General features: G+C 49.4%; 1 protein-coding gene across 1 annotated transcript; it reads left to right on the top strand.

Moving 5' to 3' along the window:
- The first annotated feature begins 612 nt into the window (after window positions 1-612).
- PLP2 (proteolipid protein 2) lies at window positions 613-27,803 on the top strand. Its single transcript, XM_081845699.1, has 5 exons — window positions 613-793; window positions 13,526-13,681; window positions 23,192-23,287; window positions 24,776-24,866; window positions 27,083-27,803. Exons 1-5 carry the CDS (start codon window positions 704-706, stop codon window positions 27,100-27,102), a joined length of 453 nt encoding a protein of 150 aa, XP_081701825.1. The 5' UTR covers window positions 613-703; the 3' UTR covers window positions 27,103-27,803.

The raw sequence follows: 27,803 nt of genomic DNA, 5'->3' as shown, positions 1-27,803 counted from the left end.
CCGATTGCCAAAGAATGGATGCTTTTGAATTATGGTGCTGGAGAAGACTCTTGAGAGTCCCATGGACTGCAAGAAGATCAAACCTCTCCATTCTTAAGGAAATCAGCACTGAGTGCTCACTGGAATGACAGATCCTGAAGCTGAGGCTCCAAGACTTTGGCCACTTCAAGAGAAGAGAAGACTCCCTGGAAAAGACCCTGATGTTGGGAAAGATGGAGGGCACAAGGAGACGGGGACGACAGAGGACGAGATGATTGGATAGTGTTCTCAAAGCTACAAACATGAGTCTGACCAAACTGCGGGAGGCAGTGGAAGACAGGAGTGCCTGGCGTGCTCTGGTCCATGGGGTCACGAAGAGGCGGACACGACTAAACGACTAATGACAAGTTGCTATTCTATAGGCGATTACTTCTCGTTTCAGGGATCTTCACGGTCATTTCTTTTGTTCTGTGTAATTTCTTGGTTCCGTGGCGGTCTTTTTTTCGCCGGCCCTCTTCCTCCGGCTGCCCTTAAAGAGGCAGCGGCGATTACCCAAGACGCCCTGCCCAGCCCGCCGCCGCCCCACCCCGCGGCCGCCCTGCCCGCCCTCCCTTGCCTGGCGGAGCCCGCGCTTGGCAGGAGGCTGCTGCCAAGAGCAGGAGCAGAGCCGCGGCGGGAAGCGAAAGCGACGTCTCCCCTTTCCGAGCCGGGGCGCCGCGCTGCCATGGAGTCGTCCAGCAACGCCGAAGGGTGCATGGGGCAATGCACCGGCTTCATGCGCACCCACAAGGGAATGATCCTGCTGGCCGAAATAGTAAGAGGGCGCGCACGGGCGGGAGGGAGGGATGGCGCGATCTGCAAAGGCGGGGGGGGGGCGCCCAGGGCAGGAGACGGGGGGGGGTCCCTAACTTCGCGGGACGGCGGACGCTGCGCTTTGCCCAGAAAACTTCTTTCTCGCGTTTCGGTAACCCGGCTCCCTCCGGACCCCACGTCCAGCAAATCGACGAAGTTCAGCTTTTCCAAAGTGGTTGGGAGGGATAAGTTGCAGCTGGGGCGCTCCAACATGCCTGTGTGGGTCGGGCGGAGTCTGCCCCCCACCTCCCACTTTATAAGTGGCTGGGCAAGAACAGGCGGTCACGTCCGTTAGTGGCGCCCGCCGACAGTTGTTGGCATGTGTGGCACCGGGCGGAGGGGCTTCCTTCGCCACCCAAACCTTCCCCAGTATCCTCGATGCCCGTGCCAGCCCGCTTCCCCGCGCTGGGGATGGAACCCAGGCGTCCGGGGTGGCCTCACCGGCCCCGCTGGAGATTGTGCCGGGCGGGGAAACGCCCTGACGGGGCAGACAGCGCAGCGCTGCCTCGGCCGAGGAAGAGTTAAGGAGGAGGGGCGGCGGACGTGTCTCCCGCGCGTCGTCGGGCCGCGGGTGGAGGAGGGTCACGGGACGGCTGCTGTCCAGGGGGAGAGAGGGAGGGACGGTGTTGGGAGACCGAGCGGGGCCCCCCGCAAGCCCAAAGGGGATGGATGAGCGAAGGGCAGTTGTCCCTTAAGTTTCTTCCAACGGCAGTGAGCCCTGGACGCCTGAAGCGCGTCGGTTTGCATTCGCTGCGCCCCGCTTTTCTCTTCCTGCCGCTCGCCGCGCTTTCCCTTCCTGTTCCCTGTTGCAGCTCGATCTCGCCCTGGCGCTTTGCTTTGCGCGAGTTCGGCATCGGGAAGCTCCGCGGGGCAGAGACCCATCGCTTGCTGCGTCCCCTGGGCAGGGCGAGCATAGGGAGCCAGACTGCAACAAGCCGGGCTTCCCGGGTCCTCTCCCCCCCCCCGCCCCCTTGATGCCTGCAGGTTTGGAAAAGCGGCGAGGCAGAGGAGGAAAAGGTGCTTTGCAGTCCCAGGCAGGTTCCTATCCCCGCGGCTGGCGGTTGTTCGACGGCCTTGGGGTGCCCAAGTCTGGCTGCTTGCCTCTCCCTGCCCGCGCAGGGCCTTGGTTTTGGGTGCGGCTGAGCGTGTGCCTCGCTGGTCGCCTCCCCGGAGCGCCGGGTGCGCGCATCGCGGGTGACTCACCGTTCCCCGTCTCTGGGCACAGTGTGTGTGTGTCTGGCACGGTAATGGGGAGTGTCTCTTTGCGGTTTGAATTTGCTAAACAGTTGCAAGCTTGTAGGACCATGTGGTCCTGGTCCACCTCCCTATGACATAGATGGGAAAGGATAGGTCCTCCCCACCCTTCTGAATAGCTGTATATTTATCCTCACTAGTTGTCCAGGGACTTAGTACAGCTTTTATTTTTCTGAAAATGGAGCTGAACTTGCACCACCCATCACACGGCCTCTTGCTTTCAGAGGGGTTCTTCTCGCTGAATTCTTGCTTCTCCTGCGGTTGTTCAAGGGGTACAAGTTTCTCCAGAAAAATAAAAGCAACAACCCTCTTGCTCTCTCATAACTTGCCCACAATAACTGCTTCCAAGTAAACTTGTTTTGGCAATGTAAGCCAGACCAAAGAAGCCGCGCAGCCTATTTCAATACCAGGGTTCAGCGCTGGAATATGTGGAAGGGATGAGAGTGTTTCTGAGCATGTGGGGTAATGGAGTCACACCCACACACCTGGGATTAGGGGGGTGGGCACAAGGTCTTTCAGACCAGAGGTTGGCACTACCAGGCAGCTTTGCTCTGTAGCTCTTGGGGGTCTTAAATTCCCCCCCTCCAAAAAAAATGCTTATTAAAAAGCCTCTAGACAAATCATTGGGGCAATAGGTCTATTAACAGCAAGACAAGGAAGTAGAGCTTCCACGTTCAGTGGCAGTAACGTCAGTGAATACCAGGAGCCAGCTGGCAGGAACCCTGAGCAACATACAGGGTAACGTTTTGCACTGGGGAAAGGCTGTCACTCTGTGGCTGAGCATCTGACCTGCATGCAGAAGGCCCGGGTTCAACCCCTGGCATCTACAGACAAAGCAGGGAGAGATCCTGAAGCCCTGGAGAGCTGCTGCCAGCCAGTGCAGGTGGTCAGAGGTCTGATTCAGTCGAAGGCACCTTGCTACGTTTCTGTGCAAATCCCACTTGTCTGTTCTTTACCTACCCCTGGAGAGTGACTTTTAGGAGTGGGGCAGGATCCTCCCTTAGTCTTTTCAAAGAGGGATAGGACAATATGGCTTCTGTCTCCATTATGGGTGTAGCCCTTTCTCTGCCATCTGTGGCAGAGACGTTGTTGCTCTCCCCCCTCCCTCTTTCACAAATCTTTGCCACCTCCATTAATAATTAACAGAAACCGTTTTTTCTCATTCAGTTTTTCAGCCCTGAGAATTGGAAGCAGAACCTGGACACCTTGAGTGCTAATATGAGTATTTTACCTTCACAAACTGAAGGATCTTAGGAATGTAGAAAACTGCCTCATGCAAAGTTTTGGTTGGTCCAAAAAGGATGTGCTTTAGCCAGCTTTTTAGACGTCTTTGTTCTAAGGGCTTAAAGCACAGTTGCGACTTCCCTCCTTTTGCATGATTCCTTGTTTGCCATGTTATCCTCACAACAACCCTGTGAGGTAGGGCTGAGGAGAGCGACTGGGCCAACAACTCTCACTGAGCTTCATGGCTGAGTTGGGTTTATAACTTGGGATTTTGCAGTCTTAATCCAACCCTCTGTAACCGCAGCACCACACGGATCCTGTGTTATGGAAACCAAACAGGAGATTGCTATTACTCAAATGCTGCAGGACCAATAATCTACTTTTTAATCTTAGAAGAGAGCATGCTCTTTAAGGCTTCAGGGCTGGGTGTTGTATCTGCGTGGGAATGACAGCGGGTTTTCCTTTTTTCAAAAAAGCGGGGCCTAGGAATAAATAGCAGGTCCCAACAAGGCCCACAAGGAAGGTGAAGAGAACAAGGGAAGGATTTATGCTTGCCTGTGCCGTGCTACGCCCTGTCACTCCCAAGGGCTCTGGGTGCAGGTGCGAGTGCTGCCTTGCCTTGTTTTTAAAATAGCAAGCAAAGACCACATGTTCATTGAGTCACTTTCTCTTTATCCATTGGAAGCCACAGTGGCTCCCATCTTTGTGGGATAAACAAAACAACACTCTCTGTGTCTGCCCCATTAAGGCCCAAATACAGAAGAGAATGTGGATTTGTTCCATATCAATTGAGTCCATATCAATAAGTCCTACTGCTTAGTCTCCGTACAGTTGCTGTGTCAGATTAGAACATGGGTAGGAAAACTAAGGTCTGGGGGCTGGATGCGGCCCAATCACCTTCTAAATCCTGCCTGTGCACAGTCCGGGAATCAGCATGCTTTTACATGAGTAGAATGTGTCCTTTTATTTAACATGCATCTCTGGGTTATTTGTGGGGCCTACCTGGTGTTTTTACATGAGTAGACTGTGTGCTTTTATTTAAAATGCATCTCTGGGTTATTTGTGGGGCATAGGAATTTGTTCATCCCCCCCCCCAAAAAAATAGTCTGGGCCCCCACAAGGTCTGGGGGACAGTGGACCAGCCCCCTGCTGAAAAAGTTTGCTGACCCCTGGATTAGAATCACGCTTTGCCTGTATTAAGTGTATTGTTTGGGGACGAGGAACTGGTGTGCTCTAGATGTTGCAGGACTGCATCTCCCATCATGTCTGAAGGTGGCCCCTGTTGGCTGGGGCTGATGGGAGTCAGAGTCCAGCTCTGCTTGCAGGGCTGGTTGAGAAGTTGGAATAACGTAGCAGCCTAATGTCGCCTAAAACCTGCTCCTGTTTCACTGGAGATGCCAGGCATTCAACAGGGGAGATTTTGCATGCCAAACAGATACTCTACCATTGACCGGTCCTATGGCCAATCATAGCATTGTAGAGTTGTAGAGTTGTAAAGGACCATGAGGGTCATCTACTTCAACCTCCAATCTCTGACCCAACTTGGGGCTTGAACCCATGGCCCTGTTCTCCCAACTGAGCCACCCCTTCTTATATATCAGGTTCCCCATCCCTGATATAGCCTGGCAAAGGAAAACTATTATTTTAGACCATTCAACCCATTCTTTACTTCTACCCAGTCTTTTGTTGACAGTGTCTTCTGAATGTATTCCTTGCCATGCTATATAGGTGACACACATTCAAGGATGGTTCTGAGACTGTGCAAGGCTGTCATTTGGGAATCGAAAGGAAATTGCTCCCGCTCAAGGTTGCAGTTAGGCGATTTCTGACTCTGGTCTTAGAAAATAAAAAAATTCCTTCCAGTAGCACCTTAAAGACCAACTAAATTAGTTCTAGGTATGAGCTTTCGTGTGCATGCACACTTCTTCAGATCTGAAGAAGTGTGCATGCACACGAAAGCTCATACCTAGAACTAACTTAGTTGGTCTTTAAGGTGCTACTGGAAGGAATTTTTTTATTTTGTTTTGACTATGGCAGACCAACACGGCTACCTATCTGTATCTGGTCTTAGAGTTCCTCCAGATCTCCTTTTGCTCTGTGCTTTCCAGACACAACTCCATACTTTAAAGCTCTGCAACCAAGTATGGTTTTGTTTTGTTTTGTTTTGTTTTGTTTTGTTTTGTTTTGTTTTGTTTTGTTTTGTTTTGTTTTGTTTTGTTTTGTTTTGTTTTGTTTTGTTTTGTTTGTCCTAGCGCTTTCCTCAGGAAAACCTATGTTTTGCTGTTGAACTGGAGCAAATGGCAAGCTGCAGAAAACGCACACCTCTCCAACATCTTTTAGTCATGTTTTGGGAGTGGGGGGAAAATTCCAACCAGCTTTACTAAGGACTAGTGAAACAGCAAACAGTGAACTATCTTTCAAGTTCCATAGAAATATCCTTCACGCCTTATGTTAAAAGGGGGGGGGGGGAGAGTGAAGGAAAATACATTCCTGGTAGAATAAATCTGAGAACCCCTGTCTGCAAATATCCACAAACTAATTTGGATCAGCAGTAGCTATTATTATACGTTACAGGAAAGTAGATTCTGTTATTAACAGACGTTATTAACATTATACATTACACAGTATTTTTCATCGTTTTGAGACTTGTGGGTTGAATTAGGTTAGTTAGTTAGAACAAGACGCACTCTCCCTTTTGGAAAATGTACAAGCATGTAGTTAATTCAGTTAGCATTCATTGGAACTAATGGGTTCCTTGTAATGCTGAGAGCAAATATGAAGATATTTGGCTGGTTCTTGGCCTACGAAACCTGGAGGGAAATCACAGGAGGGATGGAATCCACAGAAGCCAAATTGGGTAGTATAGCTTAGTAGTTGGAGGGCCTGTAATCTTCCCCCACTCACTGACACATTTCTATTATTTAAGCTAATTTCCCAGTCCTGTGATTCCCCTCCTCCTGTCAGGTAACTAAATTCAGAATTACCCAAAGTAGATAAATAAATGCAGGCACAAGCATTGATTCACTAGGGGTGGGTGGGGAGAACACTTTCAAATATCACAAAACTTCTGTTAGGACTAACTAAAAACCACACTGGTGTTTGAATGTCACCGTCTCCCATAGGGTTTGGCTTTGCTTTGGGGGTTTTTAAACCAGCCCACGCATCAGTATTTGAAAGCAGCTCAATGCGCAGGAGATAATGGCGACTGCCACTCAGTCGCAAGCTTCACTTGCTTATATCTATGCAACAAGCAGTGGTTGGTTGGCCTCATCTGATCAGGAGCTTATATCCGTTTCTGCACAGTTGGCAAGATAACTTCACTTGTCTGTTCCAAGCCCTTTAAAAAACCCATTTCCTTTTCTCTCTCAACTTTGCGCATGTAACAGCTCTGTATCCCGTGCCTGGGGTGGAGGACACACGTTTAATTCCTTTCCATGTGTTATGGGAAAACTCAACATATCCCACCTTTTTGCTGTAATTACAATGATTTGGCACATACAGGGGTTCCCTGGTGCTCAAAGCACCTCCCATACATTAGCTTGATAGTAATCCAACTGCTCCTGTGGATGAGATTGGTTTGGTGCCCTAAGGCAACCTGGTGAGTTCATGGCTCAGGGGGTGTTTTTAAACTGGGGACGGTCCCAGCTTGCATTCTTGGTTCATCTGTCAGGATTGTGCCTGAGGGGGTACATGTTTTCTGTCCTTGGCTGCTATCTGCTTATCTCCCGCTTGGACTACTGCAATGTGCTCTACGTGGGGCTACCTTTGAAGGTGACCAGAAACTACAACTAATCCAGAATGCGGCAGCTAGACTGGTGACTGGGAGCAGCTGCCGAGACCACATAACACCGGTCTTGAAAGACCTACATTGGCTCCCAGTACGTTTCCGGTCACAATTCAAAGTGTTGGTGCTGACCTTTAAAGCCCTAAATGGCCTCGGTCCAGTATACCTGAAGGAACATCATTCTACCTGGACACTGAGCTCCAGCGCTGAGGGCCTTCTGGTGGTTCCCTCACTGTGAGAAGCCAAGTTACAGGGAACCAGGCAGAGGGCCTTCTTGGTAGTGGCACCCGCTCTGTTGAACGCCCTCCCACCAGATGTCAAAGAGAACAACTACCAGACTTTTAGAAGGCATGTGAATGCAGCCCTGTTTAGGGAAGCTTTTAATGTTTGATGCATTACAGTATTTTAATATTTTGTTGGAAGCCACCCAGAGTGGCTGGGGAAGCCCAGCCAGATGGGCGGGGTATAAATAATAAATCACTGTATTATTATTATTGTTGTTGTTGTTGTTGTTGTTGTTGTTGTTGTTGTTGTTGTTATTATTATTATTATTATTATTATCCCTCTTCAGCTCTATCTTGTACCTTTCCTTTGATTCTGCCACCCCCTATTTTAGAAGTTCTGTCTGTGCTTCTGATTTTAACTCTTTGGCATTCCTCTTGGGCTCTTCCCATGGCAATTCTCTCCCCGCTCTTTATTTCTGGCCTGTGAAAGTGGAGGCCTGTTCCTTTACGTTTTTATTCTGGACCTTGGCATACTTGGCAGGAGGCTCCTAGTTTGTTTAGCTGTTGCCCCAGTGATTCCCTTCACACACACACACACACACACACACACACACACACACATATGCTGCTTCCGCCTGGCGCGCTAGCAACCCCAGTGTGCTGACGAACAGATTGGCCCTTTGTTTCCAAGGCCCACAACTGGAATGTCTAGCTGTAATTGTGTCTACCAGTTGCCACAGCTGGAACATCTCCTGCAAGTGCTCTTCCTTCGTTGGAGGAGAAGCCCTGTGCCCTCAGACATCTTTGGAGAATGCATGCCTAGGAGACCCATGTTACGGTAAATCCCTGGCATGTTTAGCTTAAAAACGTATTTGGTAGCAAGGCTGGGTGGTGGGTGGCGGGCAGGGAGACCCATGCTTGAGAACTGGAGAGGTAGAGACTCTGCCATCTATATATAGAGAGCACAAGTGAGTGAGACTCGAGGCCAAGGCATGCTTATTTTTCTCTCTAAGATCTGCCCGTAAATAGAATTCTAGTCCTTCAGGCTCTGGCAGGTTTATTTGCCACAAAGCAGATGGAAAACCCCTTGCCCCAAGGTACTTATGTAGCAACAATCCCCACTACACCCAGATATCCTTTGGGGTGTCCCTCTTTTTTAAAAAAAAATTATTAGCAATTTCAACATAACAAAGTATCAAAACATATCATATTCTTTATTTTCCCCCTTTTCCCCACCAAACCAAGGTTTCCCCATCAAACCTTCCCTCCCTCCCCCAGAGACTGCCCTCAGCTCCTCTCTCTGATTTCTCACCACATATTGCTTTCTGCATGTTAAAAAATTATACATATCCTTACATTATCTATCTGCCATGTTATCAACCAATAAATTTGTGGGTGTTTATTCAAAACATGACAAGGAGTTCAATTCATTCTGTTGTCTCTTTAGATAATTTGTAAAAAGCTCCCATTCTTCCTTAAAGTCACAGTTGTCCTTGTCCCGCAGTTTGTATGTCAATTTAGCCAACTCTGCATAGCTCAATTTTTCTTGCCATGGGATGTCCCTCTTGATACATTGACGTATGATAATAAATGGCTGCTAGATTATGTTACCAAGCTAGAAAACTTTTTCATCTTACATGCAGCATAATGTCACTTTGTAGCCTGCATTTGGGGTGGGTGGGTGGGTGGGTGGGTGGGTGTACACAGGCATACTGCCAGCTACAGTGGTACCTCAGGCTAAGTACTTAATTCGTTCAGGAGGTCCGTACTTAACCTGAAACTGTTCTTAACCTGAAGCACCACTTTAGCTAATGGGGCCTCCTGCTGCCGCTGCGCCGCTAGAGCACGATTTCTGTTCTCATCCTGAAGCAAAGTTCTTAACCTGAAGCACTATTTCCGGGTTAGCGGAGTCTGTAACCTGAAGCATATGTAAACTGAGGTATCACTGTGCTTGGAATGCAAGCAAATACAAATCTCTGGTTTTTGGTTTGGGGACTGGAAATCCACTAAGCTGTTAATTTCTCCTGGTACCCAACATGCTGGTTTCGCGCAGAGAAGCAAGGCCAGGTAGGGCCTGAGAGTGAGAAATCTAGTGTGCGTCCAAGCCACGCTTTTGACAGTCTGCCTTCAGCAATCTCTAAAGGCGCTCATCCCTTTCATGGGCTGTGAAAGTAGCTTCATGAATCAAATTCTTGGCAAGGAAAGCAGGCCCTGATGCCGTCGTGCACAACTCACTGACTCAGAGTTTCCCACCAATTTCCTTGGTTCGCCACCTTCCTTCCAAGATTGGTTCAGTTCCACCAAAGCCGATCTAAGTGAAATTGTGGAGAAATTCTTTCTGAAAGGCTGGAATGCCTGGTCAATGGAGCATGGTCACTTTTGGAGACAGAAGTTTGGCAGACTGGACCAAACATCTCCCATGTAGGGAAACCTGAGGTTAGGCTAAAAGGTAAAGGTAAAGGGACCCCTGACCATTAGGTCCAGTCAAGGACGACTCTGAGGTTGCAGCGCTCATCTCGCTTTATTGGCTGAGGGAGCCGGTGTACAGCTTCCGGGTCATGTGGCCAGCATGACTAAGCCGCTTCTGGCGAACCAGAGCAGCTCACGGAAACGCCGTTTACCTTCCCGCCGGAGCGGTACCTATTTATCTACTTGCACTTTGACATGCTTTTGAACTGCTAGGTTGGCAGGAGCAGGGACCGAGCAACGGGAGCTCACCCCGTTGCAGGGATTCGAACCACTGACCTTCTGATCGGCAAGCCCTAGGCTCTGTGGTTTAACCCACAGCGCCACCTCAGGTTAAGAACTTTGCTTCAGGACCTGCCAAGGAAACTGAAGAACATTTTCATGTATGAGACAACGGCAGCAAGAGTCTGAATAGCACAAGGATGGAAGAATGAAGAAATCCTGACCAAAGAACTGTGGCAAGAGAAACTGATGGATTTTGTGGAACTGGCGAAATTGACACAGAAATTGCGTGATAAGGACAACTGTGACTTTAAAGAAGAATGGGAACCTTTTAAAAAGTATTTAAAGAAACAACAAAATGAACTGGACTCCTTGGCAGGTTTTGAATAAACATACACAAATTTCTTATTGATAACATATAGACAGATAAATTGAGGATCTTTACGATTTTATAATATGCAGAGAATAACATGTGCTGAAAAAAACAGAGAGAGGAGCTGAGGGAATTCTGGGGGAGGGTGGGTTTTTCTTTGGGGGAGGGTGGAGGGAAAATAGGGGGAGAGAAATGATGGTGACATGTTTTTGGTAAATTGTTATGTTGAAATTTCTAATAAAACTATTTTTTAAAAAAGAAAGAACTTTGCTTCAGGATGAGAACAGAAATCGCGCACTGGAGCTAAAGTGGTGCTTCAGGTTAAGAACAGTTTTAGGTTAAGAACGGACCTCCAGAACGAATTAAGTTCTTAACCCAAGGTACCACTGTATAGAGGTGGTGGCCAAGGAGGGGGCAGATCCAGCCTTGCAGAAGCATGCTGCAGTCGTTGCTGCCACTGCAAGAGCAGCAGTGGACGGGGCATTCCTTGGAGGCGGGATCTGCTGTCCCTGTCAATCCTGCTGCCTGGGGCGGCTGCCTCACCTTGCCTCATGGTTGGAGCAGCCCTGTTGCCCAGGCATTCCAAGTGGCGCAGTCCCAAGAAGGCTGCTGAGTGTTTTGCATTTCTTTGCTTTCACACCGGAATTACTAACGGTTTATACTGAGTCTCAGCTAATCCTGCAACAATCCTAGTAATACCTGAGCAGGTATCAGAGAAATAAATTGTCTACTGCAACTATATACCAATATAATATTTTATATATATATATATATATATATATATATATATATATATATATATATTGTAATGGGATAAGGGGTTGCTTGTGCGTAAGCACCAAAACGCTCCCAGTTGCGTAGTTGGTTTTAAACTCTCCCCAACCGGACAGCCATAAGTTCGTGGCTGCCTTAATCACTGGCAGAATCCGTCAGTGGGCGTTTCCTGAACTTCTTCCAACATAAAAGTTCTTTGACAGAAAGTCTCCTCCTTGATTCCCTGCGCGACAGCTTTCTGCGCAGAGTGGGCGTTCCAAGGGGAGGTCCTGAGCTCTCACCGCTGGTCTCACTGGAAGCGTCTCTGGGTCTTACCTCCGACGCTGGCTCCTCCTCCCCTCCTTCTTCAGCAGAAGCCCTCCCTCTTTCCGGGCTGGTTCCCTCCTCAGCATCCGAGGGTCTCCCATATATAATTATTATTATTATTATTATTATTATTATTATTATTATTATTAACCCATCCATCTGGTTGGTTGCCCCAGCCACTCTGGACAACTTCCAACACATACAAAAACATCAAACATTAATAGTAACAATCTGATCCAATATAAAAAGTCACAATAACTTTAACATAAATTATATCAAAGAAAGCAACAATCAACAATCCATCAGAATCTAATAGTAAACAGTAAAATTAAACATCAGCAAATAATAATTAAACAGTTTACACTTATCAACCACAAGAAGGAATTACCAATCTATAATCAATGGTGACAGCAGTCACAAAATTAAAAGACGCCTGCTCCTTGGCAATGGCAAACCTAGACAGCATCTTAAAAAGCAGAGACATCACCTTGCCAACAAAGGTCCGTATAGTTAAAGCCATGGTTTTCCCAGTAGTGATGTATGGAAGTGAGAGCTGGACCATAAAGAAGGCTGATCGCCAAAGAATGGATGCTTTTGAACTATGGTGCTGGAGAAGACTCTTGAGAGTCCCATGGACTGCAAGAAGATCAAACCTATCCATTCTGAAGGAAATCAGCCCTGAGTGCTCACTGGAAGGACAGATCCTGAAGCTGAGGCTCCAATACTTTGGCCACCTCATGAGAAGAGAAGACTCCCTGGAAAAGACCCTGATGTTGGGAAAGATGGAGGGCACAAGGAGAAGGGGACGACAGAGGACGAGATGGTTGGACAGTGTTCTCGAAGCTACAAACTTGAGTCTGACCAAACTGTGGGAGGCAGTGGAAGACAGGAGTGCCTGGCGTGCTCTGGTCCATGGGGTCACGAAGAGGCGGACACGACTAAACGACTAAACAACAAAAATCAATGAAAACAATAGCAAGTCGCAGTGCATAAAATACCATGAAACATACAAAACCATATAAAAAGATCAAATTGAGAAACAAGGAAACACAACTTATAAAACTATTTTTAAAAAATAAAAAAAATATCCCTGAACTCCTCTCTTCCCAGCTGCTGGTCTGGGAAAGGCTTACAGGGCTGGAATATGGGGCAAAGCAGGTGGAAACGACATGGGGAAGAAAGTCTCTCTCCCCTCATAAAATGATATGTCATTATATTACCTGTTTACAACAACTAACTAGGGCTGCGTGATACCCGGTTTTCAACATTGTGATATATCACCATCTAAACATTATGATATATTGATCTATGCCGGGGTAGGAGTGAGGAGATTGCTCCACTGCGCAAGCAGAAATGCTCACACTGACCGAACAATCTCCTGAGCACGATGTTGAATTCCACCCACAGGCTCCATCAGTGGAGGGAGAATATAGCCGTTGTGGCTGCTGGCTGAGCAGTAATAGCAATAGGGGTACAGCAAAGGGAAATACCTGCCTGCCTAGCTAACAAGGGCTGTTGATATCTTTTTAGGCACCAGGCAAAATTATTTCTCTTTACTCAGGCCTTTGGCTGATTCTATGTCCTTTTAAATGTGTTTGTGGGAGGGAGCATTACTGGTTCGGCTTTGTTCTTGCTTTTATTATGTATTTTGTGTTCTCATTTTACATTTTTATGTTGTGAACCACCCTGCAATCGTCAACGGGCAGTATATATTATAATTTAATAATAATAATAATAATAATAATAATAATAATAATAATAATAAATTATTAATAATTATACAATATAATTATGTTATATAATATTAATATAATAATTATTAATAGTAATTATTATATTTTATTATTATTATTGCTGGAACAAGTAATTTTCAGTCCCAGGGTTTCACTTCTGAACCCCAACCTACAATATTAGATCTTTGAAAAATGCTTCATTTATGATTACTATTAAGTCTATTATTTGTACCCCACCCCACCTGACTGCCAGTTCTTCTCCCAGTGCTCGTCTTTGCCGCTCCTTTTCATGAGTTCTGCCCTTTGATGGCTCTTTTTCTCCTTTCTCTGCCAGATTGCGTGCATCCTCATCCTGATCTGTTATGGGGCCTCCGTGACACCGGGCTACTCGGGTTTAGCCTGCTTCATGCTCATTTACGGCATTGTCATCTTCATCTTCTTCATGTGTAACTTGCACCACCAGATCACTTTCATCCACTGGGGGTGGACGGTAAGCTTCTCTTCTGCCCCTGGCACTGGGGTGGGGCAGGGCATTCGCACAGCATGCCCAAAGGGCCTGGGAATGTGGGGCCCACGTCACTTTACAAGAGCTTTCCCCACCTGGGACTACAACTTCCATCATCCCCAGTCAGCATGCCCAAATCATCTGGATTGCGGGCGAGAGGGGGGCAGATTAGGTTGTGGTTCAAGGGGGGAGAGCAGCTTGCATGTGTCTGTTGCTTAAAAGTATAGAGCAGGCATAGGCAAACTTGGCCCTCCAGATGTCTTGGGACTACAACTCCCATCATCCCTGACCACTGGCAGGGCCTTGCAGAGCCAGGCAGGGGCCGGGCCAGGTAGATAATGTGCCCCCCTTTTTTTACCCTGGGGATAACTGAAGTCTTATAATTTTCACAAAAGTTATGCTGACAAATAATTTTATTTCAAGGTTTGAACCGTATTTGCATAGAAAGACAAAATGGAAAATATGGATATACAATAGTGCTTTTTAAAAATACATAGGGAAAAGGATTATTTTAAGTATTTACATTTTAAAATGCTTTCCTAGCTTTCTTTTCTACGAATTCTTGAATTTGGAAAAATCAAGCAACTTCGCCTTATCGTGTGTCAGGGGCTCAGGAGCTGAGGCACAGGGAAGATGGGAGATGGAGAGCGAGGGGGAGGAATCCAAACGGAGCGTAGGAGGGGACAGTGGTCCGAGGGATTCCATGAGCCTCTCCAGCGAATCGGAAGATTCACAGAGGGGAGCGCCAGTGGCCAGGGGCAGGGGGGTCCCAAGGGGAACGCCCCAGGAGCAAGGGGGCAGCAGGGACTCCCAGAGCAGTAGTTGGAAATCAGGACCAGCTTCCCCACCAGAGCAGAGTGGGGGGGAAGAGTCCCAGGCATCGGGGCCAGTGCTTTCCCCACCAGGGAGAGGAGACGAGGCAGAGTCTACCACGCCTCCCTCGGAGAGTCGGACAACGGAAGGGAGGTCAGATCCGGCCAGTGTCATGGAAGAGGGAAGCAGTGATAGAAGTAGTGTAACGGTTAGGAGAAAGGTCACTGGGTTGGCGCGAGAAGCAAGTTCAAATGTACAGGAGCGCGGGACAGCAGAGAGTGAGGATTGGGAACCGGGTCCTAAAGCACGCCGGAGGCAGGGGGAGGAGCTAAGCGACTCAGCGTCAGAAGAGTCCAGAAAGGGCAATGCCCCAGAGGGCAGGAGGACCCAGAGGAGAAGAGAGCAGCGCAGGAGGTGGAGCAGGGCTAGGATCTTAAACTGGTGTGGAAGGGGCGGAGACTCAGACGGGACTTCGCCAATCTAGAGTCTAGACGTAGGGCTGCACGCTCTGGCTTTGAAATGGAAATTAAACTTCAATAAAGACTTTTGTACATAGTATCAGCCTGGCGTTGGTCCTCTGTGAGCTGGGACCTAGAGGCAGCTCTGACAGTAAGTCCCGTCTCCATAAAAACCTTGCAGCGTGAGTGGACGCAGCGAGGGGCGAAGATTGGTGCTTCGCGAGCTCACGAAAGCAAGACAAGATGACTACCGAAGAACACATAACAGCCCTGCAAAACGCAGTGGCACAACTTAACGCGGAAATTCTAGCATCTAGGAAGAGGGAAGACGAAGCCGCTGCTGCCTACAAGGATCTGCAAATCAGATTGGAAATGTTGACTAAACAGGGGGCGCCGGGAACCAGACCAGAGGGGATTGGGCTGGGAAAGAGAGGAGGCAGCCTCGTGTCTCATTTCGATGGGAATCTGCAGCAGTATCCTAACTTCAGAGCAGACGTGATGTACGCGCTAGAGTTGCTGGAGAAGGACTTTAGAGATGAGCAGGAGAAAGTGGGTTTCATACTAACTCATCTCCACGGAGACGCTAAAGCGTGGCTGCGTAATCTGTGGCGAGACAAGGACCCAGCTCTCCAAGATGCAAAAGCCTTCCTTAAGGCGATGGACGCTTGTTTTTTATCAGCAATAGATGTGGATGTTGCCAGGAAAGAGATACATGGATTAAAACAAGGCAGAGCCACTGTGAGGCAATATCACTCCCGCTATTTTGCATTGGTCAACGCGCTGGGATGGGAGAAAGATTCAGCTGCCGTCAGGGACCTTTTTTGGGAGGGGTTGAATGGGGCTGTGAAAGACGAAATTGCAAGGGGGGAGAGACCCCAGAGCACTCAAGAAGTGGTCCAGAGGGCGTTGACGATTGGGGTGCGTCTGGAAGAACGTTCCTGGAGCAAAGACGAAGGATGTTGGGGACGCACGCCAGCAAGAGCACCTCCTCTTTTTCCCAGGGACACAGCGCGCGCTCAATCCACGCCTCCACTGGGAGGGGGAGAGGAGCCGATGGAGATAGGTGGTGCCAAGGCTCAGTCAGCAGCCAGAGCCCTAACGCCGGGAGCAGTCAAAACGAAGCCTCCTAGAGGGAACAGGAAGTGTTACATCTGTGACAGTGCTCAGCACATGGCGAAAGAGTGTCCCCAGAGGTTGCACAAGCACACTGCAGCCTCAGTGACAATTACAGAAGCAGTTCAGCAGCATGTACCACAGCAGGGAAACGACGGAGTCTGGCTGGAATCATAGGCACTGGGGCCCAGCCAGACGAGTCAGTGAAGCAGTCCCCAGAGATCTTACAGCCCACAGACCCCCTCCCACCCAAACCAGTGGTGCAGCTCACCGCAGCGCTCCAGCTTCCCAATGGCCTCACCATGGAAGTGCCTATTACCATTGACTCTGGCAACAATGCAGACTTTATAGGAGTGGATTTCATCACGCAACATGGCATAGCGCTCCTGCCTGCCACGATGCCCCTCAAAGTAGTGACAGTCGACGGCAGAGAGCTACTGGGGGGACAAGTGCTACAGCAAACGCCGCCAATGGTGATGCAAATTGGAAACCACCGCGAAGTCATCAGCTTCAATGTTACCCACCTGTCAGACACGCCCATAGTGTTGGGCATGAGTTGGCTGGACCAGCACAGTCCGGCATTAGCATGGTACCAGCGCCAATTGACTTTCAGCTCTTCCTACTGCGCAGCACACTGCATACTGCCCACCCAGGAAGATGAAGGGCCGGAAGATGGGCCACAGTTACACTTGGGCATGCTGCAAGCGGTACCCGACAAATACAGAGAATTCTTGGAGGTCTTCTGCGAGAAGGAGGCGGACAAACTACCCCCCCACAGACCATACGATTGCAAGATTGACCTCCTGCCGGGGGCGACGCTGCCGACTGGAAAACTGTATTCCATGTCTGAAGATGAACTGCAGGAACTCAGGGAGTTCATAGAACTCAACTTGAAGCGGGGATTCATCCGAGAATCCAAAGCGGTGGGGGGCAGCCCCGTGTTTTTTGTGAAGAAAAAAGACACGCCCCAAAAGAGGCTTGTAGTTGATTACCGGGTCATAAACTCGAGGACGAAGCCCACGGCGTTCCCCATGCCCAAGATCAATGACCTGCTGGCGACGGTGCGGAAGGGTCGCATCTTCACCAAGTTGGATCTGCGAGGGGCGTACAACCTTATACGCATGAGGGAGGGCGACGAGTGGAAGACGGCCATGTTTACGACTTTGGGCACCTACGAATACAGAGTTATGCCGTTTGGCTTGCAAAATGGCTCCCACTGTTTCCAAGCCTTCATGCATCACGTGTTGGCAGGGCTCCTCTACAAGAAGTGCGTCTGCTTCCTGGACAACATTCTGATCTTCTCGGAATCGCAGGAGGCTCACGAGAGAGATGTCAAGGAAGTCCTGCAGAGGCTACGGGAGCACAGACTTTACGCCAAACTGGAGAAGTGCCAGTTCGACATGACGGAGGTGGATTTCCTGGGCTACAAGCTGTCCGACAGGGGTCTCGCCATGGACAGCGCCAAGGTCCGCTCGGTGCTGGACTGGAAGAGCCCGCGCAATCGGAAGGAGGTCCAGAAGTTTGTCGGCTTCGCCAACTTTTATCGCAAGTTTATCAAGGGTTTCGCGATGCAAATGGCGGCCATCACAGACACCCTGAGCTCCAAGAAGAAGAAGTTCATCTGGACGGAGCAGGTGGAGAAGTCCTTTCAGGAGCTCAAGCGACTCTTCGCATCCGAAGAACAACTGCTACATGTGAACCCCAGCAAACCCATGAGGGTTGAAACGGACGCCTCCAACAGAGCCGTGGGGGCAGTCCTGTTGCAGCAAGATCCGCAAGGAAACTGGAGGCCGTGCGCTTTCGTCTCCAGGAAACTCAGCAAGTCGGAGCAGAACTACACCATCTGGGACAGGGAACTGCTGGCCATTCATGCAGCTTTCAAGGCGTGGCGGCACTTCCTCATCGGAGCCAAACACAGTGCAAGTTCACACGGACCACAAGAACCTGGAGTACTGGCGTACGACGCAGTTCCTGAACCAGAGACACATCCGATGGGCGGAGTTCTTTGCAGATTTCGACTTCAGAATAGAATACATCCCAGGAGACAGCAACATCATGGCGGATGCGCTATCCAGGAAGCCGCAGTATCTCGAGGCAGAGGCACTGGCGGCAGCCAAGCACATCTTCGCACCGAAAGCGTGGGCATGCGCCGCAGCCACGGTGGACCTGGACGCAGTACGTCGCGCGCTGCAGACAGACTCCTTCGCACGATCCAAGATGGAGGAGGTGCGAAGCGGCACAGCGAAGGACGACCAGTTTCAGATACGCGACGGACTGCTCATCCGCAAAGGGGCCCTCTACGTGCCGGGAGACGACCTCCGCGCGAAGGTACTGCAGCAGTTACACAACGCACCCAGCGCTGGGCACTTCGGCAAAGAGAAGACGGTGGAATTAGTAGCTAGAGACTTTTGGTGGCCCAAGATGAGGGGAGAAGTCGAGGATTACGTCAAGAGGTGCGACACATGCCAAAGAGCCAAACCAGTACACAGGCCGCCGGCGGGACTGCTGGAACCGCTACAGACGCCCCTTGAGCCGTGGGAGAAAGTGGCCCTGGACTTCGTCACTGATCTGCCCAGCTCGCGAGGCAAGACAGCGGTACTCGTGGTAGTGGACTTGTTCACCAAGATGGCCCACTTCATTCCTTGCGCGAAGGTGTCCACAGCGGAACAGACAGCCAAGATGTTCATAGACCACGTGTTCAAGGTGCACGGCCTACCACGGTCTATCCTGTCCGATCGGGGGCGCCAGTTCATCTCGAGTTTCTGGCAGAAGCTGATGGGCATCCTGAACGTCAAGGTCAACCTATCGTCGGCGAGACACCCGCAGACCAACGGACAAGCGGAGAGGGTCAACGCCATCATGCAGCAGTACCTGAGATGCTACATGAACCAGCAGCCCTCGACCTGGGTGGACTATCTACCGCTGGCCGAGTTTGCCTACAACAACACGAAGCACGTGTCCACGGGGGTGACACCGTTTTTCGCCAACAATGGGCAGCATCCCAGAACCTTCCCGGGGTTAGAGAAAGTGGGGGAGGGGGAGCCGCAGGGAGCTGAGGACTGGGCGGCAGAGTTACACGAGGTCCATGAACAGCTCCGAAGGCAGTTGGAGCTAGCTAAACACGCTTACAAAATGCAGGCAGACCGACACAGGAGAGTTGGTGAGGACATACGGGTGGGGGACTGGGTCTGGTTAGCAGCCCAGGCAGTGCCGGCCAGATCGTTAACTAAGAAGAAGCTCGGACACAAGCAGCTAGGGCCTTACCAAGTCGAGGCACAGATCAACCCAGTGGCCTTCCGGTTGACACTCCCGGAAGGATCCAGAATGCACCCGGTCTTTCATAGATCGGTGCTCACGCCTTATAAGGCACCTCACAGGTTCCAAGCACCAGGGACAGCTCCTAGCCCGCTCAGAGGCGCACCCACAAGGGGGGGGCCGCCGAGGGAGGAGCCGCTCAACGAGGTCACAGAGATCTTGGACTCGAGATGGGGGGAAGAGGGGGTTGAATATCTACTAGCCAGGGAAGGTACCCCGGCCAGCGCCAACAACTGGGTACCGTACTATGCGGTGGAGGAGCACTACCTCAAAGACGAGTTCCACGCACTGTACCCACACAGGCCCATGCCGGCGGATTATTTCGATGAATATCTTTTCACACCCACACTCTCAACCAGCACATTCCAGGGTTTCTCTTCAGCTGAAGAGGCGTCACAGGAGACCAGCTCCCCAGAGGGATCCCTCTCAGGGTTTGGTACAGGCGGATCTTATTGGTGGGAGGATCAACCTGAGGTGGGCTGGCGCAGAGAACTGCCGAGGGGACCATGGCACGCAGTGTCACCCCAGACAACAGAGGAAGGGGGGGCACCGGGCGAGTTGGGGGTAGATCCAGGTTTCGAACACACCTCCCAAGAGATGGAAGCAGAGGAGATCGCCGTCGACGGGACCATCGAGGACTCCCCGGACTTATCCGGCTGGCTGCACGCCACGGGGGAAGAACTGTACCCTGCACTCACCCCCACAACACTGGAGCACCCAGAACCCACACCGGAAGAAGGGGAGGGTGGAAGGGGGGGCTTTGAGGGGGGGATGGATGTCAGGGGCTCAGGAGCTGAGGCACAGGGAAGATGGGAGATGGAGAGCGAGGGGGAGGAATCCGAAGGGAGCGTAGGAGCGGACAGTGGTCCGAGGGATTCCATGAGCCTCTCCAGCGAATCGGAAGATTCACAGAAGGGAGCGCCAGTGGCCAGGGGCAGGGGGGTCCCAAGGGGAACGCCCCAGGAGCAAGGGGGCAGCAGGGACTCCCAGAGCAGTAGTTGGAAATCAGGACCAGCTTCCCCACCAGAGCAGAGTGGGGGGGAAGAGTCCCAGGCATCGGGGCCAGTGCTTTCCCCACCAGGGAGAGGAGACGAGGCAGAGTCTACCACGCCTCCCTCGGAGAGTCGGACAACGGAAGGGAGGTCAGATCCGGCCAGTGTCATGGAAGAGGGAAGCAGTGATAGAAGTAGTGTAACGGTTAGGAGAAAGGTCACTGGGTTGGCGCGAGAAGCAAGTTCAAATGTACAGGAGCGCGGGACAGCAGAGAGTGAGGATTGGGAACCGGGTCCTAAAGCACGCCGGAGGCAGGGGGAGGAGCTAAGCGACTCAGCATCAGAAGAGTCCAGAAAGGGCAATGCCCCAGAGGGCAGGAGGACCCAGAGGAGAAGAGAGCAGCGCAGGAGGTGGAGCAGGGCTAGGATCTTAAACTGGTGTGGAAGGGGCGGAGACTCAGACGGGACTTCGCCGATCTAGAGTCTAGACGTAGGGCTGCACGCTCTGGCTTTGAAATGGAAATTAAACTTCAATAAAGACTTTTGTACATAATATCAGCCTGGCATTGGTCTTCTGTGAGCTGGGACCTAGAGGCAGCTCTGACATCGTGGTTTATGTTTATCATTGCTAAACCATTTAGGCGTTCTTTGCGCCTCCACATTCGCCCCAGTGCATCCCCTGCGATTGTGAATATGCTGACCGAGGCCCCCTTTGGAATCGGAGGCCCGGGCCAAGTGGCCCATATGCCCCCCCCCCAGTCTGGGCCTGACCACTGATCCTGTTAGCTAGGGATGATGGGAGTTGTAGTCCCAAAACATCTGGTATCGGCTTTGTCCCTGCCCTGCTCCTTCCTCCAGTGTGCTGGATTGGAAACAAACCGGAGGCCGTGTTCAGGTTGCTTGTCAACCAGCACTCACGGGATGTCCCCCCAACTCAAGAACAACACTTTGCATACCAGTATGAAATCATTCTGCAGTTTGTCCCCCACTCCATGCTGACTGGCTGAGGGCAGGGAGTGACCATGATCCGAGCACTGTGCGCTGACCTGCAAACTAAGGCCTGGGGGCCGGATCCGGCCCAATCGCCTTCTAAATCTGACCTGCAGATGGTCTGGAAATCAGCGTGTTTTTACAGGAGTAGAATGTGTGCTTTTATTTAAAACGCATCTCTGGGTTATTTGTGGGGCATAGGAATTCGTTCATTTCCCCCCCAAAAAAATATAGTCTAGCCCCCCCTCCCCCCAAGATCTGAAGGACAGTAGACCGGCCCCCTGCTGAAAAAGTTTGCTGACCCCTGGCTTAAAGTGTGGGGTGGGGTGGGGAGGTTTTCCTTGTGGACAACCATGGGCGTAGCCAATATTTTTGTTGAGGGGGCAGGACTTTGTTGGGGGGGGGCAGAACCTATGTGATTGGTCAATTAGTTAAGTATTTCTGTTGTTTTACTTGATGGGGGGGCAGCTGCCTCCTCTCTTGGCTACGCTCATGTGGACAACCCTTCTGGGTGTAACTTGGCTAGTGGCAGTCAGGGCGAAAGAGGTGACTCTTGCTCTTGTAGAGTACGCTTCGTTCCAGCCATGCAAACTTCTGAAGTTTCTACGCACCAGCTCCCCATCTCCACCCAGGCAAGCAACAGACGTTGTTGTGGTTCACGGACACTTCCCAATGCCGGATTAAGCCCTGTGGAGGCCCCTAGGCAAGCAAGATTCTGCCCCACCCCCTTGTAAAGGCTCTCTGGTGGGATGGCATTGAACTAAGAAAGATTGATTGTACATTTCCTTCAAGATCAAATCAATATTATTTTGACCCATTGTCATGGTGCCCCGAAAAGGCATGGGACCCATAGACTGGTGCCTACTCGACCTATTTAGTAATCTGGTACTGACACTTTCCTACTAGCTGAGGAGAGTGTGGAGCAGGACCAGTGAGGGAGGTGGTCTGGGCATGGACTGGGAAGCTGATCGAGGGCCAGGCAGAGTCCTGGAGAATGGCATTGAGCCCCCAGACCTGAGGATTCCCACCGCTGGTTTGAAGCAATGAGCAAACTGGGCCACTGTGTCTATCTGTGCTAAGGGTTCTCCACTGAAACAAACCAAATTCTGCATTTTAAAATATCCTCCCTACATTGCGCTGAGTAGAACTGGGGAGGGCCACCTCCTGGCAACCCGTACAATGTGTTTGTATGTTCTTTACTTAGCTATTAGGGATGCGGGTGGTGCTGTGGTCTAAACCACTGAGCCCCTTGGGCTTGCCAATCGGAAGGTTGGCAGTTTGAATCCACGCAACAGGGTGAGCTCCCATTGCTCTGTCTCAGCTTCTGCCACCCTAGCAGTTTGAAAGCATACCAGTGCTAGCAAATAAATAGGTACCACTGCAGCAGGAAGTTAAACGGCGTTTCCGTGCGCTCTGGTTTCTGTCATGGTGTCCCATTGCGCCAGAAGCAGTTTATTCATGCTGGCCAAGGAAAGCTGTATGCGGACAAACGCCGGCTCCCTTGGCCTGAAAGCGAGATGAGCGCCGCAACCCCATAGTCTCCTTTGACTGGACTTTACCATCCAGGGGCCCTTTTCCCTTTTCCCTTTATAATTCGCTATTTAAAAAAAGCAAGGACCCTGTCCTCTTTTCTGTTGGACCACCTTAAGTCTCAAAAAAAACCCCATCTACCTTGAAGTTATGGTGGTATTAAAAATATGTGTCAAGGATTGGCTCAGAGGTAGGTGGTTGGCTCAGCTAATCCTGCTTTAACTTCTTTGATAACCCTAGTTCCAGTATTAACTTTTTTCTCCCTTTCTGTTGCCTCCTTTTAGGATTTCATAAGGGCTCTCATTGGGGCTGTTGCTTTCCTCATCACATCCCTTATCGTTCTCATAGGACACAGAGATGGAGCTGGCATCGCAGCTGCGGTACATAGAAGCTAACAAAAATCCATGGAGGGGAGGGAAAGGAAGCTGGAGTGCTGATTTGGCCAGCAGCAGGAATATGTAGGAATGTTGCTGTGAACGGGGAGACACGAGGCACATTTGGGCTTTGCTAGTTGGACTCCTGTAAGGATCTCCTCTACACCCATTTAGCAGGCCCCTTTGAGAAAGATACAATAAGAGGGCTCTCTGCAGGCACAGCTATATTAAGGTTAGCAGATTTTTTTTCAATGAATCAGGGGACACTTTTCAACTTCAGTAGGAATGAATGGATTTTGTCAGGGAACTGATTTGTAAACCTGGGGACTGTCCCCGGGAAACGGGGATGTCTGGTAACCTTAAGCTATATGGCATGCATGCAGTAAGTGGGGAGATAAAAGTTGTTCATCCTTTCTCATAGCACTTTGTGGACATCCAACGAAGCTGAACTTTGGAAGGTTTAGGACAGATAAAAGAAAGTGTGCATTCAGACTATGGAAGCCACTCCCCAGGAGGCAGAGAAGGCCACCAATTTGGGTGACTTTAAAAGAGGATTAGACAAATTCGCAGCCCTAGCAGCAAGCAGTCTGGCTTAGTCTCCATGAACCAGTTGCCTCCTTCAGTATGTGGCAAATTAGCCAGCATGGACCACTGTCTTGTCAATATGCATGGGTAATCCCCAAATACTGTGCCCAATTGGCTGTGCAAGATCGCATGCCTCCGTACCCAAAAGAGATCACTATGTATGGTCCTTCAATGGTTTAAATTTGGAGGCTTTCTGAAACAATGCATGAATGATTGGCTGTGCCTCTGCACTGTGAATCCTGTATAAACACAACTGGGGCCCATTGTACTGCATACACATTATGCTTTCAAAGCATATTCAAAGCACATTCTTTCCCTCAAATAATTCTGGGCACTGAAGTTTAAGGGTTCCTGGGAGTTGTAACTCAGAAGGATAAACTGCACTTTGCAGGGTCTTCGAAGGTCCAGTGTGCACTACAGCTTTGTGTTGTGCTGGGTTTCCTCCTGTTGAGTTCTTGGGTCTTTTCTTCATCTCCCAAACACAAAGAAGTTAGCTTATGGCTTTTTCACTTTTGCAGTCACCATTTTGCCAAACAGGAGTCTGAAACAATGGATATATTGTTGGGTACTTTCAAGCCATGCTGATTTTTTTTGGTGAGCATGCGCTTTAAATCACTCCCACTTGAACTCAGTGGGACTTCAGAGAGCTTGACTTTGTCCAGCTCATGCCCCAAATAAATGCACAATCAGTGCAACCGAATCAAAATTGCCATGCCTCTTGGCGCAAGTAGCTACTTTAATTTAGAAGAAGCAAAATGAAGCTTGACAACCCAAATAGAGGAATATTCTACCAAAAGCAACTGCCAATAATAATATAAAAAGCCCACTTCCTACCTGGAGTACAACTGCAGAAATGTACTCTTAAAAGCAGATAGAGGCCCATACTAAACTTCCACTTCCTTCCGACAGGTGATTGGAATGCTGACAGGAATCCTTTTTGGCTACGATGCCTACACCATCTTACCAACCCTCAGGAAATCACATGCAGCAGCTCCCACTGGTAGGTCTTCTCTGTGCAAGGAAGAGTGTGATCCTGTGGCAATTGGCGACTCTTAGATGGCTTTTGCTTGGTGCATCAGTAATCAGCCAGCCAGCCAGACATAAGAGAACTTGCTAGCTAGTACACACACACGGTTGAGGGGTTTGCATGCTGAACGAGCCCAACTCTGTTTTGTTTCATTTGCAAGCCTTGGCCTTCCTCACTCAAGGCCCTGGCTGAGTTACCATTCAAGTTCTAACTGCTCAGAAGCTGGGTGCCCTTTCCTGTTTACTCTGTATGCAGTTCATTCCCATTGCCAGCGTGGTAGTTTGTGAGTACCATAAACACTGTGCTTTGATATGTTTCCCTAGCAGGGGCACCATGTAGAAGGGGCTGAGGGGGCCCCAAAATTTTCAAGCAGGTGACGAGGTCCCCTCAATATCCCACAGCCTACCCATGGCGGGTATGGGCCTCATTGGGCCTCCCCACAGCTGGAGCTTCCCTTTTAAAATGCAGTGGTACCTCAGGTTACAGACGCTTCAGGTTACAGACTCCGCTAACCCAGAAATAGCACCTCGAGTTAAGAATTTTGCTTCAGGATGAGAACAGAAATTGTGTGGCGGCAGAAGGAGGCCCCATTAGCTAAAGTGGTACCTCAGGTTAAGAAAAGTTTCATGTTAAGAACGGACCTCTGGAATGAATTAAGTTCTTAACCTGAGTTTGACACCAGAGCAAATTTCTCTTCGCTTTTACTGTGTGAGGTGATGTCCATGTTTGCAGACCTTCAAATTGTAGTTGTGATGGATTTGGGATTAGAACATGCAGTGAAACCAGATGATGGACAAGTCAGGCAAGGAAGAGAAGAGGGAAAACATTGTGAAATAGCAGCCAGGTCCTATTCAACAGTCCAGGAAAAAGGGAAGTTTTGCAAGTTGATCTTGTGATTTTGCAAGTCACACTGACTAATGTTTTTGCTGCTTACACCACTTGTCTAATCTCCCTTGTTGAAGGTTCACAGTTCCACTTGGGGGGCAGGAGCTATGTTTTGTATGGTATTACAGTCGTAGTGGCGAAGCCCCTCTTCTGCACTGCAAGGTGCAGTCATTTGTAGGTTGATTAATGTACCACTCACTTGACGGTGCCTTGTCTGTGTTTCTGCGATGGTTGTTCATTTGTTGTTGTTGTCTCACCCAGTCTACCAGATGTTTAACTGCTATATACAGCCTTAGAAATTAGCACCTTTTGCACCTGGCTTTCGACCAAGTGAAGATGCCTGGATTCCAGGATGGTGTCTGACATATCCACCACCTGGAGATGCATGCCTGGGGATCCTTGGATCTGGACTGTTTTCACACACTAATAGCCCTTCCTGTCAAATTCTATCTGTTATATTTTATCTGCCCAATCGGAATGAATTTCTGGAACCAAAATGCTTTTTCTGTGCAAGCTGAGCAGGAGCAGTCACAGTTAAGAAAAAGAGGTCGGAATAGGCCAATATCTATGTGGACTGTCCCTGGATCAAGTGCCTTTTCTTCTTTAAGTTCTCCAATCTCTTAACTGAGCTCAAGGTTGTCCTCTGAACCACTCAGATGTTTAACTGTGAACCAATCCCAGTCAGTCCCACATTTGAAAAATAATACTTTAAAGCTGTCTTGCCCCAAAATGGCAACTAGACATTCCGTTTTGGCAATTGTAACCTTGGTTTAGGGCAGGCACCCCCAAACTCAGCCCTCCAGATGTTTTGGGACTACAATTCCCATCATCCCTGACCACTGGTCCTGTTAGCTAGGGATGATGGGAGTTGTAGTCCAAAACATCTGGTGGGCTGAGTTTGGGGGTGCCTGGTTTAGGGAGACATTTGGCCCCTAGCTTATATATCTGAGTTTCTAACACTGGCTTATATTCTAATGCCATTCCCAGAAGACCCCCCATCTCCTTAAGTGTAACTAGATATACTCAAAGCACTTGACCAAATTGAATGGTCATTTGTGTTAAAGACACTGAAGATACTGAGTGTGAAGAATCACTTTCTTCATGTAGCAGCCATGCAAGTCAGTGGTGTGGTGTCTGCCTCTTTTGCCCTCCAGAGAAGACTGCCATCTCACTTCTTCGCACTATTAGTGATAGAGCTATTTTATCTTATATTATTTTCTGCCGATTTTGTTGTTCCTTGTTCTTTATCATTACTTGCTACATTGAAAACATGATGATTTTGGCATTTGTCTGCTCCTTTACAGGTCCTTCAGATGGGATCTGAAGACACGCCGTTCTCTTGCTTCCACATCATGACTAGGCCCCAATCCTGGACCCATCACCTTTAGTTTCCTGCTGGATCTCCTGGTAGAAAACTACCCCAGTCTATAAATTTGACAATGTCACCCCTCTCTTCTGGACGTCTCAGTGAGGTTCACCAATTTTTGAGAAAGATAATTCCACTCTTATTTCCGCCAACACTCTCTCCTATTTCTGACTCACCGTAATTGTGGAAAACAAAGGTAGCTTCTGTCAACTTGATAAAAGAATTATTGGCCCCCAATAAATGGGCTCATTGAGGGAGGACAGAGAGGGGAAGCTTCAAATCAATTTAGGGGCTCAAGCAGTTTACACAGTGGGCTGAGGGGGGAGTAAATGGGACCCCTGGATTCTATCTCCAGTTCTAGGAAATGTGGGGTGGAGAATGGAGTGGAAGAAACTCCACAGAATCATTTTAAGTGCCTTCCTTTTTCTGTGCCTCAGTTTCTCCTCATTTAAAATGGGGAGAGCGGACCAGAGGCTGGTGCTTGCATCTAGTTAGCTTATGCTCACTCTGGGGTCTCCAGCCTAAGAGATCACTATTTTTAAGAAACATAATAAAAAAAGCTTAGGGAGCGTGTGTTTTGATGACTCTAGAAGACAATGGACCTAGTTCCTTTGAATGTTGTTAAGAATTTATTAAACCACCTCGACTGCCAATTATAA

Source organism: Podarcis erhardii (assembly GCF_964252035.2).
Source record: "Podarcis erhardii genome assembly, chromosome: 17".
NCBI classification, from domain to species: Eukaryota; Metazoa; Chordata; class Lepidosauria; order Squamata; family Lacertidae; genus Podarcis; species Podarcis erhardii.
This window is presented reverse-complemented; position numbering and strand designations above follow the sequence as displayed.